This window comes from Pelophylax lessonae, assembly GCF_965119305.1.
Source record: "Pelophylax lessonae genome assembly, chromosome: 4".
In the NCBI taxonomy this organism is placed as follows: Eukaryota; Metazoa; Chordata; class Amphibia; order Anura; family Ranidae; genus Pelophylax; species Pelophylax lessonae.
The window spans coordinates 267,133,297-267,150,304 of NC_138771.1; the positions used below are offsets into that span (position 1 = coordinate 267,133,297).

The 17,008-nt window shown below is 41.8% G+C and overlaps 1 protein-coding gene across 1 annotated transcript in view; it reads right to left on the reverse strand.

The window, feature by feature from the left end:
• The window catches only part of CAND1 (cullin associated and neddylation dissociated 1), a 65,214-nt gene that overhangs the window by 24,630 nt on the left and 23,576 nt on the right, over positions 1–17,008 (reverse strand). The window contains exons 3-10 of the mRNA XM_082255663.1: positions 16,330–16,484; positions 15,022–15,145; positions 13,319–13,575; positions 12,541–12,646; positions 8,199–8,344; positions 4,766–5,058; positions 2,284–2,425; positions 671–2,164 (exon numbers count right to left, since the gene is read on the reverse strand). Coding sequence (XP_082111789.1) covers positions 671–2,164; positions 2,284–2,425; positions 4,766–5,058; positions 8,199–8,344; positions 12,541–12,646; positions 13,319–13,575; positions 15,022–15,145; positions 16,330–16,484 — 2,717 coding nt within the window. The remainder of the gene's footprint in view (positions 1–670; positions 2,165–2,283; positions 2,426–4,765; positions 5,059–8,198; positions 8,345–12,540; positions 12,647–13,318; positions 13,576–15,021; positions 15,146–16,329; positions 16,485–17,008) is intronic.

Genomic DNA, 17,008 nt, shown 5'->3' on the forward strand with positions numbered 1-17,008 from the left:
AAGTTCTTGTTGGCAAGTTAAAATGTGTTTATACTGCCTTTCACGCCTAGCACAATTTTTTTTGTGTGGGTTAGAGGCATACATTTAAAAACTGCCACAAGGTTTACAGCAGTAGCAGTGGGGAAAGGGGGGTTTTACACCGACTCAAAGTGTGCTTCATTTCTCAATAAAAAGAACTGGTCTTAAAAAATATATCAAAAATAAAAGGTTACACCCACTCTAAACACCATTGCGCCCCCCCAAAGAAAAAAAAAAGTAGAGTGAGACCAACATTCAATAATCCTAGGCCCATTCGCCCCATTCAGATGACCTGTAAGGGCTTTAAAGTATCACCTATAGGGTTCCAAAGTTTATCATCCTTTTGCGGGCACAAATTTAAAGCTCGACATGTTGGGTAGTTACTCAGCGCAACCTTATCTTTTATATTTTACCAAAAATGAATAGGTTGCATTTTGTATGCTCTAAACCTAACTTTAGTGTATTTTTAACACAAATCTTGAAATTTAAAAAATATCATGTCACAGCTGTACCACCACTTTATTCTCCAGGGTGCCTGCTCTCAGAAAATATATGCTTCGTAGTTTTAGCTAATCATGTGTAAAAAAAAAAAACACAAACACTGCTCTGGAAGCAAAAAGGGTTAAACTAGATACAAAATTACAAGACATACCAGCAGCCAAATATCCTTTAAGTCTTGGCAGTAGAGTCTCTGGATCGATCAGTGTCAGTTTTCCCAAACATTCTGCAACTACATTTCTTGTTCCTTCTTCAGCACATTCAGAGTGTTTAAGTAGTAAAGACCATATATTTTCAACATAAGGTTTAAGGCCTACTACAGAAGCAGAACTTATGATCTCCTTGAGGGAATGAAGCAGAAGGTACTGCCTCTTAGGTTGACTAGTTATCTCCTGCAAAACAAAGGGCAAATATTCTGGAAGGTTGCCTACACTGATGCTTCCAAGGGCATATGAAGCTGCAGATTTGACTTCCTCACTAGGAGAAGAGAAAGCTTCCAGTATAACAGATTTCAGCTCTAGCTGTCCACTGAGGTCAATATGATGGCCAACCTCTCCTAGTGATAGCAGAGCCAGAAGGCGAATGGAGTCTGTGGACCTAGAGTTTTTAACATCCTGGATAAATTGACCAACCACAGCTGGGCCTTCCTTAGGACATGCTCGAGTTAGCGCTGCCACACATTTGGCAATAGAATAATATGACTGTTTGTGAGTAAGCGCAGTGCTCTGTGCATAAACTGGTCCTGTCAACATACGGAGCAAGTCCATATATGCCAGACTTGTAGTGCCAGTCACCACTAAGGCTTGGAAAAACTCTAACATTGCACTAAGTGCTCCTCCTTGAAGCAATGGTGACCGCACCAACCCAATAAGTTCATTGAGGATAGATCCACTGATCTTTGATAAAGAGGATGGGTATACTTTAGCCAAGGTGGTCAGGAAGCTTATGGCCATTTGAGACACATGCATATCACTTTCACTAATAAGAGGTGGAAGCTCATCCAGTACAGCATCAATCATTGCTGCAGTGAGGCTGTCACTATAATTTTTTATTAGAATATCTAGAGCAGAGAGTGTCCCAAGTTTTAAAGCTCGCTGATTTTTCCGAAGAAATGAGGCAAGGATAGGTACTCCTTCACCTAAGATTGGCCTTAAATCTATTTTCAAAGGAGAACCTGCTATTAGCGTCAGAGCTTTTACTGTGGTCAAACGAGTAATCTCATTTTTCAGTCTTTCCAGAAATATTTGAAGAGTACTAGGAAGGTCACTTCCCAGATTATCACCTAAACTACAGATAATCTGACCCATGCAAGAGATTGCACGCTCTTTTACTTCTTGATCGATATCTGCTGCTTTCAGCCTTTTGATTGTACATGTAAACAAATCTTTTATGTATGGTGTTGCATCAAAGGAAGAAGGCTGGTCCAGAGGTCGAATTACTTTCACAAGCTGCTGTGTAACCAGCAGAGCTTCAGAGGTGATTTTGTAGAATGGATCCCCAACACAGATTACTACAGGTGAAACCAAGACCTGGACATGTGAGTGGAAGACTTGAGGAGAATGATTGCAAAGAATCACATACAAACACGATAAAGCGTCTATCTTCAGGTTAGAAGAACTTGACTTGTCATTTAATGAAAATATGATCCCTGCAAAAGATAAAAAACAATGAGCCTAGAATATTTTCACACAATATTCTAAATTACAAAATTAATTTCCTTTACTTTTTTTAAAATTCAACTAAAGCAAAGAAAACAAGTTGTTTTACCTGGTACCAGAACTGGAATGTGTTGTGTTAAAGCACCGGGTAACACATTGACTAATTCCGTGAGCATGTTAAAACAACACTGGCGCGTCTTCACACTCTTCTCCTTCATTTGCTTATGTAGAGCCTTCACAATATTTGGTACCTAAAGATAAAAAAAAACACAAACTTTTCATTAAATTTAATCAGTTTAGGAAATGAAACCAAAACATCAAACATTCGGGCATGTTTATGCACTGCTGCCTTAGATTAAACAAAGCCAATATCCATTTGTAATAATACATATGTGATCAAAATTGGGGGGGGGGGGGGCGAATTGAGAGTCTAAATGTACTCATTTACAACCTAAGTGCAGTAAAATGGGAAAGAAAAAAAAAAAAGAAAACTGGGTGTAAAGAATGAGTAGCCTGAACATCTGGAAAAGCTATGGTTAAAGGTGTATTCAGGTTTTATGGCAGCATATGCTCCAATCAAGGAGACATCTTTTTCAGGAAAGGCCTTGCACATTTCAGGATAAAAATGCTATATCGCATACTGCTTCTATGACAACACCATAGCTTCATAGTAGAAGAGTCTGGGTGGTTAACTGGCCCACCGGTGCTCCAGTCCTTTCACCAATTGAAAATATTTGGCGCATCTTGAAATGAAAAATACAAGAGATGACTCAGGACTGTTCAGCAGTTAGAATCCTTTATCAGGAAATAGTGGGCAAACATTCCTCTAAAAGTCCAGCTACTGGCCTCCTGTTCTCAAGTATAGTTGGGCACGCTTGACAGCTCTCAAGTTTATTAACTCCCACCACCCAGAAGATTAAAAGGTAGGTTATGGTGGGTTTCCTCCAGGTACTCTCATTTCCTCCTACAATCCAAAGACATGCTGGCTCAAGGTTTGCTAGCTCCTGTCAAATTTGGCACTAGTATATGTATAAATGTGGGTTGGGGACTGTAGATTGTAAGCTCCTTGAGGGTAGGGACTAATGTGAATGTACAATATATGTAAAGCGCTGCGTAAATCGTAGGCACAATATAAATAACTGTATTAAATAAATAAAGCAAAGCTCTGAAACATTTATACAACACATCCACATAATATAAACCATCAGAAGATGCTTTTTAACCAGTTTGTCTAGGCCAATTCCTACATATAAAAAACAGCATTTATTTACCTAGAAAACTAATAAAAACCCCAACAAAAATTATATATATTTTTAAGCAGAGGCCTTAGAGAATAAAAAAGTGGGTGTTGTATATTTTTTGTCACGTGATATTTGTGCAGCAGTTTTTCAAAAGCAAATCTTTTGGAATAAATGCACTTCAGTGAATTTTAATGCACAAAACCACAATACCCAATTGTTTAGTAAAATATAAAAGATGATGCAACGAAGTAATTCGATACCAACTAAGATAGCTGCGTTACGCCCGTGCCAAACGACAATACCTATAAATCTCCATAGGCGCCACTTTAAAAGCCTTTACAGGTTACAAGTTTTGAGTTACGCAGGAGGTCCGGGGCTAACATTATTGCTCTTGCTCTACTGCTCGCAACGATACCTCAAGTGTGGTGAAATTATTGTTCACATATGTGCATGGCACCTATTTTTTTTTTTTTTGGGCCAAGTTTATTGCTATCACAAGGGATGAACAACATCCCTTGTGATAGCATGGGTCCTCTTTTTGGAAATAGACCCCAAGATCTCTCCTGTGGCCTTCAAAGCATCTGATCAAATCAATATTGGAGTAGATGTTTTCACAAGCCATAATAGGGACCCCCTTCTGCTGCCTGCAAAAGTTAATTCAGTGTTTTTTTAGCTCCTTGGATCACTTTTACATTGTAGGGAATCATAAGCTAACAAAAAAAAACACAAACAAACACGATACTGGAATCATGGCTGTAGCCTCAACTATTACCCTGTATAACCACTTCAACCTTAGGCCACTTATAACAATGACCTAAGGATGGGAAGTGATTAGTCAGGGCACTTTCACCCCCTTCCTTCCCAGGCCAATTTTTCAGCTTTCAGTGCGGTCGCACTTTCAATGACAATTGTGCGGTCGTGCAACACTGCACCCATATCAAATTTTTAAACATTTTTTCACAAAAACGGCTTTCTTTTGGTGTTTAATCACCACTGGATTTTTTTTCCCCCATACAAACAAAAAAAAAAAAAAAAAGACCGAAAATTTTGAAAAAAATAAAAAAGTGTTTCTTCGTCTGTTAAAAGTTTTGCCAAAAAACTATGAATCGATTTTATACACACATTATCTCTCGCTCTGAAAATTGATCAATCCTGATGTATTGACAGCCCAATTTTTAAAGGGCTCAAACGCCAGGACAGTAGAAATATCCCTCAATATACCCCCATTTCTGAAAGTAGGCAGTCCAAGGTATTTTTTAGTAGGAGGCATGGAGAGGTTTTTTTTTTTTGAAGTAAAAAATTTTTGGAGCATCACAATTATTTAGAAAAAACAGCATGTAGAAAACAAACCTGGCTCTGAAGCATAGTCAGCGGTGTTTCTCCTTGCTCCATTGCATCTGGGTCACAAAGCCAGCTTTGTACAGGTCTTGTCTGTTTCAGAAGGGACAGATATGCATGAAATACATCAGCCTTCACATTCTCTTCCCGTTCCTTGAACCTAGCTATTAGCGCAGGAGACACAGTCTTGTAGAATTCTGGCAGCATCTCATGTCGAGTGCTCACTACAGCATCCAGGCACTTGGCAGCTGCACGTCTGACCTTCCAACTCATATCATCATCATCACTGTACTCGTCATCACTACCTAAAAAATAGCCACCGTTATACAATGTGGTCCTGCATAAAGTTTAAATCTTAAACTTCAGTTTCTCTCCAACAATTTTGATTACTATGTAGTGAATTATAGCACCTTTCCCAGAAAAGCACAAAAATATTTCCCTGAGGAAATTGGCAAGAAAAGCAGCTCAGACTGCACTGCAGACTCAAATGCAGTCAGACAGAGCAGGCCAATTTAACTCTGACAAAATGCAGCGCTAACTCAGCATTTTGCCAAACATTTTCTGTTTACTGAGCTCTGGGTGTCAGGGAGGTCTCAGCGGGTAACAGGAACACTTCTGTTTGTGTGCAAACCTTAAAGTAAAAATTTTTTAAACAAAAATGGTTAAAAATTCCCATTAGGTTGTATTCTTGTTGTCTTTATCCCATCTGAAGGAAATTGTAAATCAGTGCCTTTCCATCCTTCCCACTCTGGTGTCGAGGGTCATAAAGATGAGTGTGAATCTCCCAAGCGGTGACGATGACAGGGATTTCAACACTTCTTTATTGTATAAAATATATAAAATATACTTTAACTACTCACTTAAGCAAACATAAACACTTCCTATGTAAAACACTGCTTACAGAACCCACAATATCTGTCACGCAAATTCAAGAATTTATCTAAGCCTATATTCAAAAACGTGGACAGTTTGCATATCAGCATCAAAGCTAGGTCAACTAGTAGTACACACTTTAGCAGCTTTGTCATTAGAAAATAAAAAAAGCTTTAAAATTAGCCTTCAGAATTTTTTTTTATAAATTCATTTAAAAAAGCCTGGAAACAGTGTCCACAGACCATGAGATATCCTCTTGCAACATTTTGCATTTACAACCCCAATTCCAAAAAAGTTGGGACACGGTGTAAATAGACCAAAAAAAAAAAAAAAAAAAAAAAAAAGAACGCAATGATTAGCAAATCACATAAACCTATATTTTATTCACAAAAATAGAAAATAAACATGTTTAAATTGAGAAAATGTATCATTTTAAGAAAAAAAAAAAGGTAATTTTAAAATTGATGACAGAAACTGCTGACAAAAGCTGGGACATGGCAACAAAAAGCTGGAAGAACATTTTGTAACTAATTCAGGTTATTTGGCGAAAGGTTAGTAACATGATTGGGTATAAACAGCATCTGAGAGAGTAAGAATGTCTCACAAGTAAAGATGAGCAGAGGATCACCAATCTGTGAAAAGCTGCATCTAAAAATTGTCAAAGTTTCTCATAATAACGTTCTCAACATAAAATTGCAACACCGTTCAATCAATCATCTACAGTACAGATCATTAAAATACTCCAAGAATCTAGAGATGCCTAGATCAAAGGATAAGTTGAAAAATGAAATGATGCTACGCCGTGGTAAATATGTCTCAGTGCAAACTATTATCAAAAATGAAAGAACACCTTAGTTTTTTTAGGGATGCACCGAAATGAAAATTTTGGGCCGAAACCGAAAATGCAGGATGCCCTTGGCCGAAAACCGAAAATGACTTTTTCCCCCAAAAAAAATTTAAAATGGATAGAACAGGGGCATACACCAAAAACAGGCAGGCGTACACCTGTCGCTGCCACCCTGTCACAGTATATGTACTGTGACGGGTTGGCAAGAGGTTAATTTAATTACCAATGGTATTTGTATTATGAAGCATGAGGGGTTAATGTATTGCCACTGCTGGTCACTCATCTATTAGTGACTGACCAGTGGCAGGTAATTAACCCCTTTGTGCTGCATTAGTGCAACCAGTATCAGTGTTAATTAACACTGGTTGCACTGATACTGGTTGCACTAATGCAGCACAAAGGGGTTAATTACCTGCCACTGGTCAGTCACTAATAGATGAGTGACCAGCAGTGACAATACATTAACCCCTCATGCTTCATAATACAAATATCATTGGTAAGCTGCCTCAGCTCCCCCCCCCCCCACTGCCTCAGCTACCCCTCCTCGGGTGTCCTTCATTCAAAAGTCCCGCCTCTGGCCGGGGACACCGCCTCTCAATGACGTCCCTACTACTCTGTGCATTAGTGAATGGACATACCAGGCGGGAGGGCGGGGCGAGCGGCCGCTATAGATATTACTATGTGATCCTTCCCTGTGCATCCCTGTCAGCCTGTCAGTGTCAACTATGTGTGAATGAGAACAGAACTGACCTAACACCGGGCGGGGGGGCGGGGCGAGCGGCCGCTATAGATATTACTATGTGATCCATCCCTGTGCATCCCTGTAAGCCTGTCAACTATGTGTGAATGAGAACAGAACAGAACTGACCTGACACCGGGCGGGGGGAGCGTCCGCTATTAGCTGTAACTATGTGAGCGCTTCACTTCCTTGTCAGCGGAGATACATGCCTGTCAGGGAAGTGAAGCGCTTACATAGTTACAGCTAATAGCGGCCGCTCCCCCCACCCAGTGTCAGGTCAGTTCTGTTCTCATTCACACATAGTTGACACTGACAGGCTGACAGGGATGCACAGGGATGGATCACATAGTAATATCTATAGCGGCCGCTCGCCCCGCCCCCCCGCCCGGTGTTAGGTCAGTTCTGTTCTCATTCACACATAGTTGACACTGACAGGCTGACAGGGATGCACAGGGAAGGATCACATAGTAATATCTATAGCGGCCGCTCGCCCCGCCCTCCCGCCTGGTATGTCCATTCACTAATGCACAGAGTAGTAGGGACGTCATTGAGAGGCGGACGGCCGGCCAGAGGCGGGACTTTTAAAGCCTGCCCTGCGCTGCGCTGCGCCCTCCTTCTCCACGGCGGCCATTATTTTCGGCAATGTTAACCCATTATCGGCCGAAATGAGATAGGCTCATTTTCGGCCGATAATTTCGGTGGCCGAAATTTCGGTGCATCCCTAGTTTTTTTCTTAAAATGGTACGGTTTCTCGGTTTAAAAACATTTGATATAGTTTCTTTTGTGATTAAAATACTGGTTTATGAGATTTATAGATCATTGCGTTCTGTTTTTTTTTTTTATGTAGATTTTACACAGTGCCCCAACTTTGTTGGATTCAACTGTGTCAACAAAAAAGTATTAAATCAAAAACTTAATTTTTTTTAATTCTGTACAAAGTAGATTAAATTTGTGGAACACTTTATATTAAATTAAACAAAGAAAACCTTGATCATCGTCATCTGCTCCATCAGCATCCATAGCATTTTCATCATCCTCCTCATCATCATAGTTGTAATTTGGATCATAGGTTAAATACTTAAGACAGATGTTAATAATGGTTGATACATGTGGATACACTTCCTTTGGACACCTGTACAAAACAATTCATAATTACCAATTCTGGTAAATGTCCTATTTAGAAAACAAAGGTTTAAACAAACAGGTAACTAAAGCCTTTTATGTGAACAGGTGTATGCACAAATGCCAAGCTAGTTATGCAGGTCATCTATTCAGTATTGCATAACTTGGCACACTGAAAAAGGTTAGGGAACTATCCCTATATATCCAGCACAAATTCACAACACAATCAGGGTCAGTGGATGTAATCATTTTAGCAGACAACTCATCACCTACAAATTAGCAATATCTCTCTCTACATAGCTACAACGATGGCCACCACTAAAAGGAAAAAAAAGAATTTACTGTAAAATTTTCTTTGAATTCAACGCGGACGCAGCAGCTATGCTCCTTTACGATCCGGTTATGCGCCATCTACAGGAGTAGACTAGACAGTGAAAAAATTGACTGACACGCCTAAGGGGCTGTCCTTCTCGGCATAACCCTGCACACTATGCTCTCAAATCAGTTTCGTAGCAAGCAGTGAAAAGAAGACAAACCATCCCATAACAGAGGGGCGGATGCTGCATCTGTCAATGGACTTCAGATTAAAAGGATTTTACGTAGAGTACTTTAAAAAAACAAAACAAATACTCTTATCATCCATTGACCGACAAAGCAGCTATGCTTCTTTACCATTGGGACCTCCCAAAGCAGTACAGGCATGAGGGGGTGGGAAGAACACAACCAAAAAAGTTACATATTTCCATGGCTAAAAATGTAGCCAACTGGGTAAGAAAAAAGCTCAACCAGTAACAGGACCTTACCCACGAACAAAGTTTGACCCCCTTAAAAAAAAGGCAAGTCTCTTTACACAGCAGCCTGCAAAACCTTGCGGCCAAAAGAGGCATCCGAAGATGCCAATAAATCAATCTTTTACAATTTTGTAAAAGTATGCACGGACTTCCTCGGAGGAGCCCGACGACGCACCCCTTGAATAAAGATGCAGATCAAGGAATTAGTTGCTAACGGGCGTTGGAAGTAAATAGCCAAGGCCGACACTTAGCCCTTGATCATCCCCAAGGCCAACCGTTGCTCAACTTCTTCTTGCAAGAAAGCCAAGACCCTCGCAACCGAAAACGAGTGAGGGTGCAAGTTTTTCAATTCACACCAGGAAATGTACATCTTCCAAGTACAATAATACATTTTTCTGGAAGTCCTTTCCAAGCCCTCAACAGGGTAGGGGTCAAAGACTCAGAGAGACCCCTGTCTCTCAGCACCTGGCCTTCAACGGCCATGCCGTTAAAGCCAGCGACTATAAAGCAGGAGGGAAGATCGGCCCTTGAGACAGCAGATCCTCCCTTAGAGGCAGCCGCCAAGGAGGCTCGACGACCATCTTTACCAGGTCTGCGTACCAAGACCAACGAGGCCAGTCTGGGGCCACTGGAATCACTGGAACATTTTCCACAGCCACCCTGCAAAGAAACCTCAACAGCTGTATCGGAGAGAAGGCAGAAATCAGCTGATACTGATTCCAAGAAGCTACCAATGCGTCTTTGGCGTCGGCCAGAAGATCTCGAGCCCTGGTCACGAACCTTTGCACCTTTTCCTTCAAACAGGACGCAAACAGGTTGACCTCCGGAGTGCCCCACTGGACACAAAGATGATGAAATACCTCTGGATTAGACATGCCGGTTTTTGGTAATTCGATACATCGCGGTATTGCATAACCGTGGTATTGTTATTGTGGTCATTTTTAAAATACCGTGTTTATCTGCTCTCCAAGTCTACCTTTTGAATTGATACATTTCAGTGAGCTGGATGACTCATTCACTCAATAGAAACAGCTCTGGTAATACGATCCTAGAGTGAGAGAGCTTAGCTCCTCCCTGTAACCAGACGGCTCCCAGCACACAGCCGCATACAAATGTGGGCCGCCAACCCGAATACATGTAAACCAGGCCTAAAGCAATAGTAAAGTAATTTATAGATACAAACACAGCTCCTCCAGCAGGTTTAACCACTTCTGGACCGCAAGGAATTGCCCCCTTAATGACCAGGCCATCGGATCGGAGCCAAGGGCCAGGACCAGTCATCACCAGGTAGGCCAGACACTGCTTGATGACCCGACTTCTGGGCTTTGCGGGAGCCAAAAACGACCCCCTTTGACTGTGTGGGCTCATCATCCATTGTTAATGTCTGCTTTACTAAAAGGATCAGTGCTTCCACCAGCCGAGGAGAACATATCCTCACCATCCGACTGCGAGGGCAGGGATCCCTCGAGGAGGAGTTTGTCCGTGACACCCATATCAGGCTCTGAATCATAGGACAGAGAAAACAGTGGCCGTTTTTGGCTAGTGACTCGTTTCATTACAAAATCCACCTTTGATGCCAGATTTTAGAAATGCTGCAGAAAGACACAAGAGACTGCGATCCAAATGCACCGGCAGTCGCACTGAGGGGGGTCTGGCAGCGAATTTACTGCTTGGGACTCCATTTTGCAATTTGCATAAAAAAGGTGTACTGCCCCTTTAAAATTGCGTTTGCAGTCCGCACCACTATATCGCGCTGTAACCGGAGTCACCCTGAAATAGCAGCAGGTAGCAGTGTGCCTGAGGAATGGCCAAAAAGACCCCTATACTGTACCACAGTGTAGTCAGCAGCATGGAGCTCAGGAAAAATGGCTGCTGTACCTTACACACAGAGAGCCGAAGCCCACACTAAAGATGGCGGCCGGAATCGCTGCCACACGGTCAGGACCCAGGCATGAGGCCACCTCAGGGATCCACCTAATAAGGACCCCACAGGACAAGGTAACACTGTATACCCTCCCCGCGCCAGGTGCCGAAAAGAGCGCCCCCATGTGGGAGCAGGGAGGACAAGGCCGGGTCCTGATAGGCCTGGGGGATCTTTCAGGAGAAAAAAAAAAAAAAAAAAAAAACAGTCCTGTTGTCTCCAGGAGTGGGACCACATCCCCCCCAGAGGCCGCTAGTGACATGGGGGGGCTCAGCATTACTCACCATACAATGGACCAGGTGGGCTCCGCTCCGGGCAGACTGCCTCCCACTCTGAGTGGGGGTGCTGCCAGCCGAGGGGTACGCTGCGACTCAGGTTGTTCCAGGTCGATGCGTCCTAGCGAGACAACTACTCGCAGGCTCGTCCCGCCATAGGGGCTCTGTCTTGGCGAGGCCTAGTACGGGACTATAACCTGCTCACACTCATTGGCCAGGCTGGGAGGCCTTAAGGATCTATATTATCCAGTGTGAAACCTCAGCCGGCTGTCGCTTGTAGTTCACCAGGAGGATCCCCGACACTAGCTAGCGATAGTGAGTAAAGAGAAACAAATATTCTGAAAAGAATAAAAAACTGAGACCAAAGTCCCAGCAGGAAACCTAGGTCCTAATCCTTCACTAGGCAGCAAGAAACTGATTTGAGCACAGTGTGTGTGTGGGGTTATGCAGAGGACAGCCCCTATAAGGGTATCTGAATTTTTTCACTACCTAGTCTACTCCTGTGGATGGTGCATAAACCAAATGGTAAGGAAGCATAGCTGCTGCGTCTGTCAATACGATAGAGAAACAAACATTTTTTACCTTGATTCAAATAGGGATCCCTGCCTCACGCTGCAATGCACCCAATGGCCACCTCACTGGTTTTTGATGGCCAGTACCCACAAGGCTCAACACATTTAGCTATTGATTTGACTATAGGCAAAACTCACCACTTTGATTTGTTAGCAAAGATTAACAGATCGTTTTATTAAAAAAAAAAATAAAATTTGATGTTGACAATTTTAAGTTGAAGAAAAAAGCTCAATCACAGTTATCAAAAAGGTCAAAAATGTGAATGGTCAAGCTCAACTTTGCACAGTAAAGTGATCAGTATTAAGTCTCCATTCACACTAGTACGACTTGTCAAGCGACTTGGTCAGCCTGACAAGTCACGCACCGTCGCGTCCTATAGTGTAGTACAGGAACGGTTCTAATAGGAGCGACACAAGTCGCTCCGACTTAGAAAAAGGGTCCTGTACTACTTCGGGGCGACCTGGAGCGACTTGCACAGACATTCATTTTATGAAGTCCGTGCCGAAGTAGCGGTGCACACGACTTCACAGGTTGCCCCCGAAGTCGAGCCGCTTCAGTATGAACCGGCACTTACAGTAATTACCACTTTGAAAACAAATCATTTATTCAGTTTTAAAAACATTGAATAGAAACCATTCATTCTTACCGCCTTACAAAAGATTCAAATGCTTGAATGCAATACTCTCTGAGCTCATCATCATCAACATTACAAAATTTTACAACAAGAGGAATTATTTTCTCCAAATATTCACCTAAAATGAAAAAAAGTATAACAAGATTAGAACAGTGCAGTTGCTGGTTACTGAGAGTGATGCACTGTGTGACATCTGTGCACCTCTAACCTGCTTACCTTTTTCTGTGTACCTGATGCAGATTTCAAACACCTCTGGTCTGGGTATAACCCCAAAACAGTAAACAAAAGTAAATCTTCCCAGACAAGATTTAAAACACTTGGCAGGGGTTCTAACCCTTTCCTAGTTTATGCAAATCAAAAAAAGTTTAAACTGGACTTGCACTTTAATTCACTGTTAAACGTGCACGATCCCAACAACATCTATCAAACTTGGCTACTGTGAGTTAATGGCAGACATGTAGTGACAAGTATAGGATGTTACAACAGAAGAAGAAAAAAAAAAAAAGAAAAAAAGGAGCACACCTGTACAGAAATTTAACAAACGTCCTCAAAAGAAGCAAATAGTGAATCTCACGAACTGCTTACAAATCCCACATAATCCTCCTATGCATTTCAGGCAAACGGGGCCTTAATCATAGCTATGATTAATGCCCCTCACAGCTGAAACACTACTTACTTCATGATTTACTTTGATGCACAAATATCTAGAGCTTTCCCCTCTAGTCTCTTCTGTCATATATAAGCCTACCCAGTCAACATTTTTGGCTAATTAGCTAAGTCCTGCACTTACCTATTCGGTGGCCTGCTTGCCTACTGATCGCAGCAATGCACTGGATATATGTCCTGGTGGTAGACATGGAGTCATTTTTAGAAAGCTCTGTCAATAGGTGTTCAATAAGGTCAATGAAAACAATGTTTCCACAACTCATAACCAGATGTCCAAGAGCAATAATGGTTCTTTTTCTTACAGCAAGTCTTGGGCTCGTTAACTGTGGAAGTAAACAACTCAAAATTGATGGGTGGAAATTAACAAGCAATCCACCTTGCCTGAAAAAAAAAAAAAAAAAAAAACACACACGCAGTTTAACTACTGTATAACCAAAAGAAAAAAATATGCCAAACAAGTTTTCATGAATATTTATAGGAGTGTGGCTTTAATTATAAGAGGGAAAACAACAAGGTGAAGTAATCAATGTCAACCAATCCCCTTTCAATTCAGCAACATAATAAACTTTATTAAATAACAGATAAAGCCAATTAAAAATAAAAATTCACATAGGTTAAAAGCCAAGTCCACCTTTTGGAACCAGTCATAGGTACTACCCATTTTTAGGGTGGAACATGTAACACGTTCCAGCGCCTGCTGACTTACACCCCCACCGTAACATCAGGTGGGGGTTCTTCTCCATGTACCAGCTGTCACAATTCTAAAACCGCGTGTTCTTGCTCTGCCTGCTGTGGGGCGTCATGCAATAGCTGAGGGGGAGGGGGGGGGGGGGGTGTTGCTCCCGCCTCACCCAGCAAGGTCCTCTTTTAGATGGTAAGATGAATATTTCTGGGCATAAGACATGTAACCTATAGTATTATTAATGTTAATATAAATTTACTACTGGATTCTAGGTTACAGTTCCTAAAGGGAATGCCGACAACCCATATATATTTTTGATATTCTTTGGCTTCTTTTCGCTGTGGCCAAACGGATTATCTTATCCCCTGTAAAATCACTACCAGTGCTCATGGAACTACTCTCTCAATTCCTTTCCCTTTTGGGGATTATATTGGAATTTGTTTGTCCTGGGCGGTGTGCATGGGCTTTTAGGTACGCGTTCTTGGTTTTTTTTTTGTATGTACATTGTGGTACTACACATCAGGAAATAGTTTATTGTTCAATACACATATGGGGATTTTCCTTATTCGGTTTTAGATTTTTATAGAATATATTTTTTTACGATCTAGATACCCCTTTAATGTGGATATTTTTTAATGTTTAGACATATTAGCATGTTTCAGATGCAAAGTATAATTTATACACTTGAATAGAACATAACAAATCTACACACATGGATAAATGGTAGCCACTTTTTTTGAGTCAATATGATATAGATATCCTACCAGCTCCTGGCCGCATCATTCATTCACAGTTTTCTGTGAATGAATAAACTACAAGTACAGTTATCCATCGCAGCAGACGGCTTGCAGTTCTGAATAAACTGTGAAGGCGCTGATAAGCGCTCTTTTAGTTAATTCAAAAGCCCTGCAGCTTTCCAACTGACAGCCCGAATGGCGGTATGGGCTTGTCTGCAGAAGACTGACATTGCACCCCTGATGCAGGCTCCTGCAGGAAATAAAAGCACTTTTTGTTTCTACCGAAAAATGTGAAAACCATTGCTCCTTGCCTAACTATACTCAATGCAAATTTGTCTTTCAAACCACTAAACACAGTCAATTTAATTAGATCGTTTTAGAAACATTTTCAAGGCTATGAAATGTTACCTGCTAAGCATATCAGCCATAATGTCCAAGGCTTCCAATTGGACAGAAACATCCTCTTGTTTTGCAATAGCACTTGTCAAACGCCCTGTAATTTTTTTACAAACATTTGCTGCCAAAGCAGACCCTGAAATTTAAAAAAGGTGATATAGGTTTAAAAAGTTAGATTTTAGACATCTAAGCAAATTTTATTTTTTATTGGTTAAGTACAGATTTTAAATCCTGATCGAACTGAGAAATGCTAAACTCATGTAGATAACATTCTTACATATTTATCCATATTCCATATATAACTGAACTGGCATCCAGCATACCCAAAAACATCCTTAGGAAGAAACACAAACAACATTTTCCTAAACTTTGGGGTCAAATGCTATAAACATCCTACAGGTTGAGATTTTTTTTTATTATTTAAAACCTAGACCTATGCTATGGAACAGCCTAAATGCTTAAACTGGGATTCCTGCATAACAACCATAACTATTCTTAAAAATGTCCCCTCCCTTCCCCTGCTACCTACCCTATAAAAAATAAATCTATATACTTCCCTTTTTCCATCTGCTTCGTTCACATGATCCTGCAGCTCTGATTGCCTGTGTCAGGAAAACATTGACAATGCCTGAGAATTCCAGGAGCAGTGACATCACCCACAGGCTTCCATAGCCCAGCCATTGTTTGCATTCCCTACTCTCCCCTGCAGCTTGGCTACTGACACAGGGGAGACAAAGCTGTGGGATCACATGACAAGACTGGGTTGCGAAAAAAAGAAGGTGGTAATGGTATAAGGTCTTTTTTAACCTAAACATATTTTTCTGCATGGGGGGGGGGGGGGGACAACTTACATGAACCCCCCCCCCCCCCCGCAAATACTTACTGGAGTGGCTCCTGCTGCTGTCAATCAAACCTTGTGAGAAGGGAACGGAAAACGGGGGCAGGGCAGAGAAGGAAGGGTAGGAATCAAACATACATAAGTGCCCCCACAGCAAGCAGCTTGCAATTTGGGGGGGGGGGACCACTCGAAAGGAAGAAAGAGCCATGAGCGCCAGCAGGGGACCCCAAAAGAAGGAAAGAAGGGGATGGGGGACCGCTCTGTGCAACATCACACAAGTAGTACAGCAGGTTTATTAGAATCCCTTTAAGTATACAGATCTTTTTTGAATAAAGTATGCAGAATAGATAACAGAAAGTAGGGGAAATTTTAAGGAACAGGTACGGTTAGGCAGAAATTCCACTTGACCTTTCTTAACTCATTAAACATATTGCTGATCACCTTTTTATACAGCAAGACAAAAATATAAAGATGTAACTCACCACTGGATGCAGGGGGAAGCTCTCCAATTACAGTCTTCAACCCAATGCTAGATATATCACGTAGCTGCTCCTTGTCAGACAACATATTTGTACAGAGTGTGTCGACAATGGTCTCAACTTGATACTCCTTTACTTTACTTACTAGTGGACCAAGGCTTTATTTAAAAACAAATCAGTTCTGTTAGAAATTTAAACAAGTAACAAATATACATCAATTTTAGTTGGTGGGTGAGCACATACAGGGCAAAGCAACATAGTAAGAGGTAGGGATGCACCGAAATTTTGGCCACCGAAATTATCGGCCGAAAATCGGTCAGCGGAGATACATGCCTGTCAGGGAAGTGAAGCGCTCACATAGTTACAGCTAATAGCGGCCGCTCCCCCCGCCTGGTGTCAGGTCAGTTCTGTTCTCATTCACACATAGTCGTACTGAGCTGACAGGGATGGATCACATTAGTTCTCTCTATAGCAGCCGCTCGCCCTGCCCCCCCTGCCTGGTATGTCCATTCATAATGCACAGATCATAGTAGGGACGTCATTGAGAGGCGGTGCAGCCGGCCAGAGGCGGGACTTTTGAATGAAGGACACCCGAGGAGGGGGGACGCTGAGGCAATGGGGGGGGGGGGGGTAGCTGAGGAAGCTTACCAATGGTATTTGTATTATGAAGCATGAGGGGTTA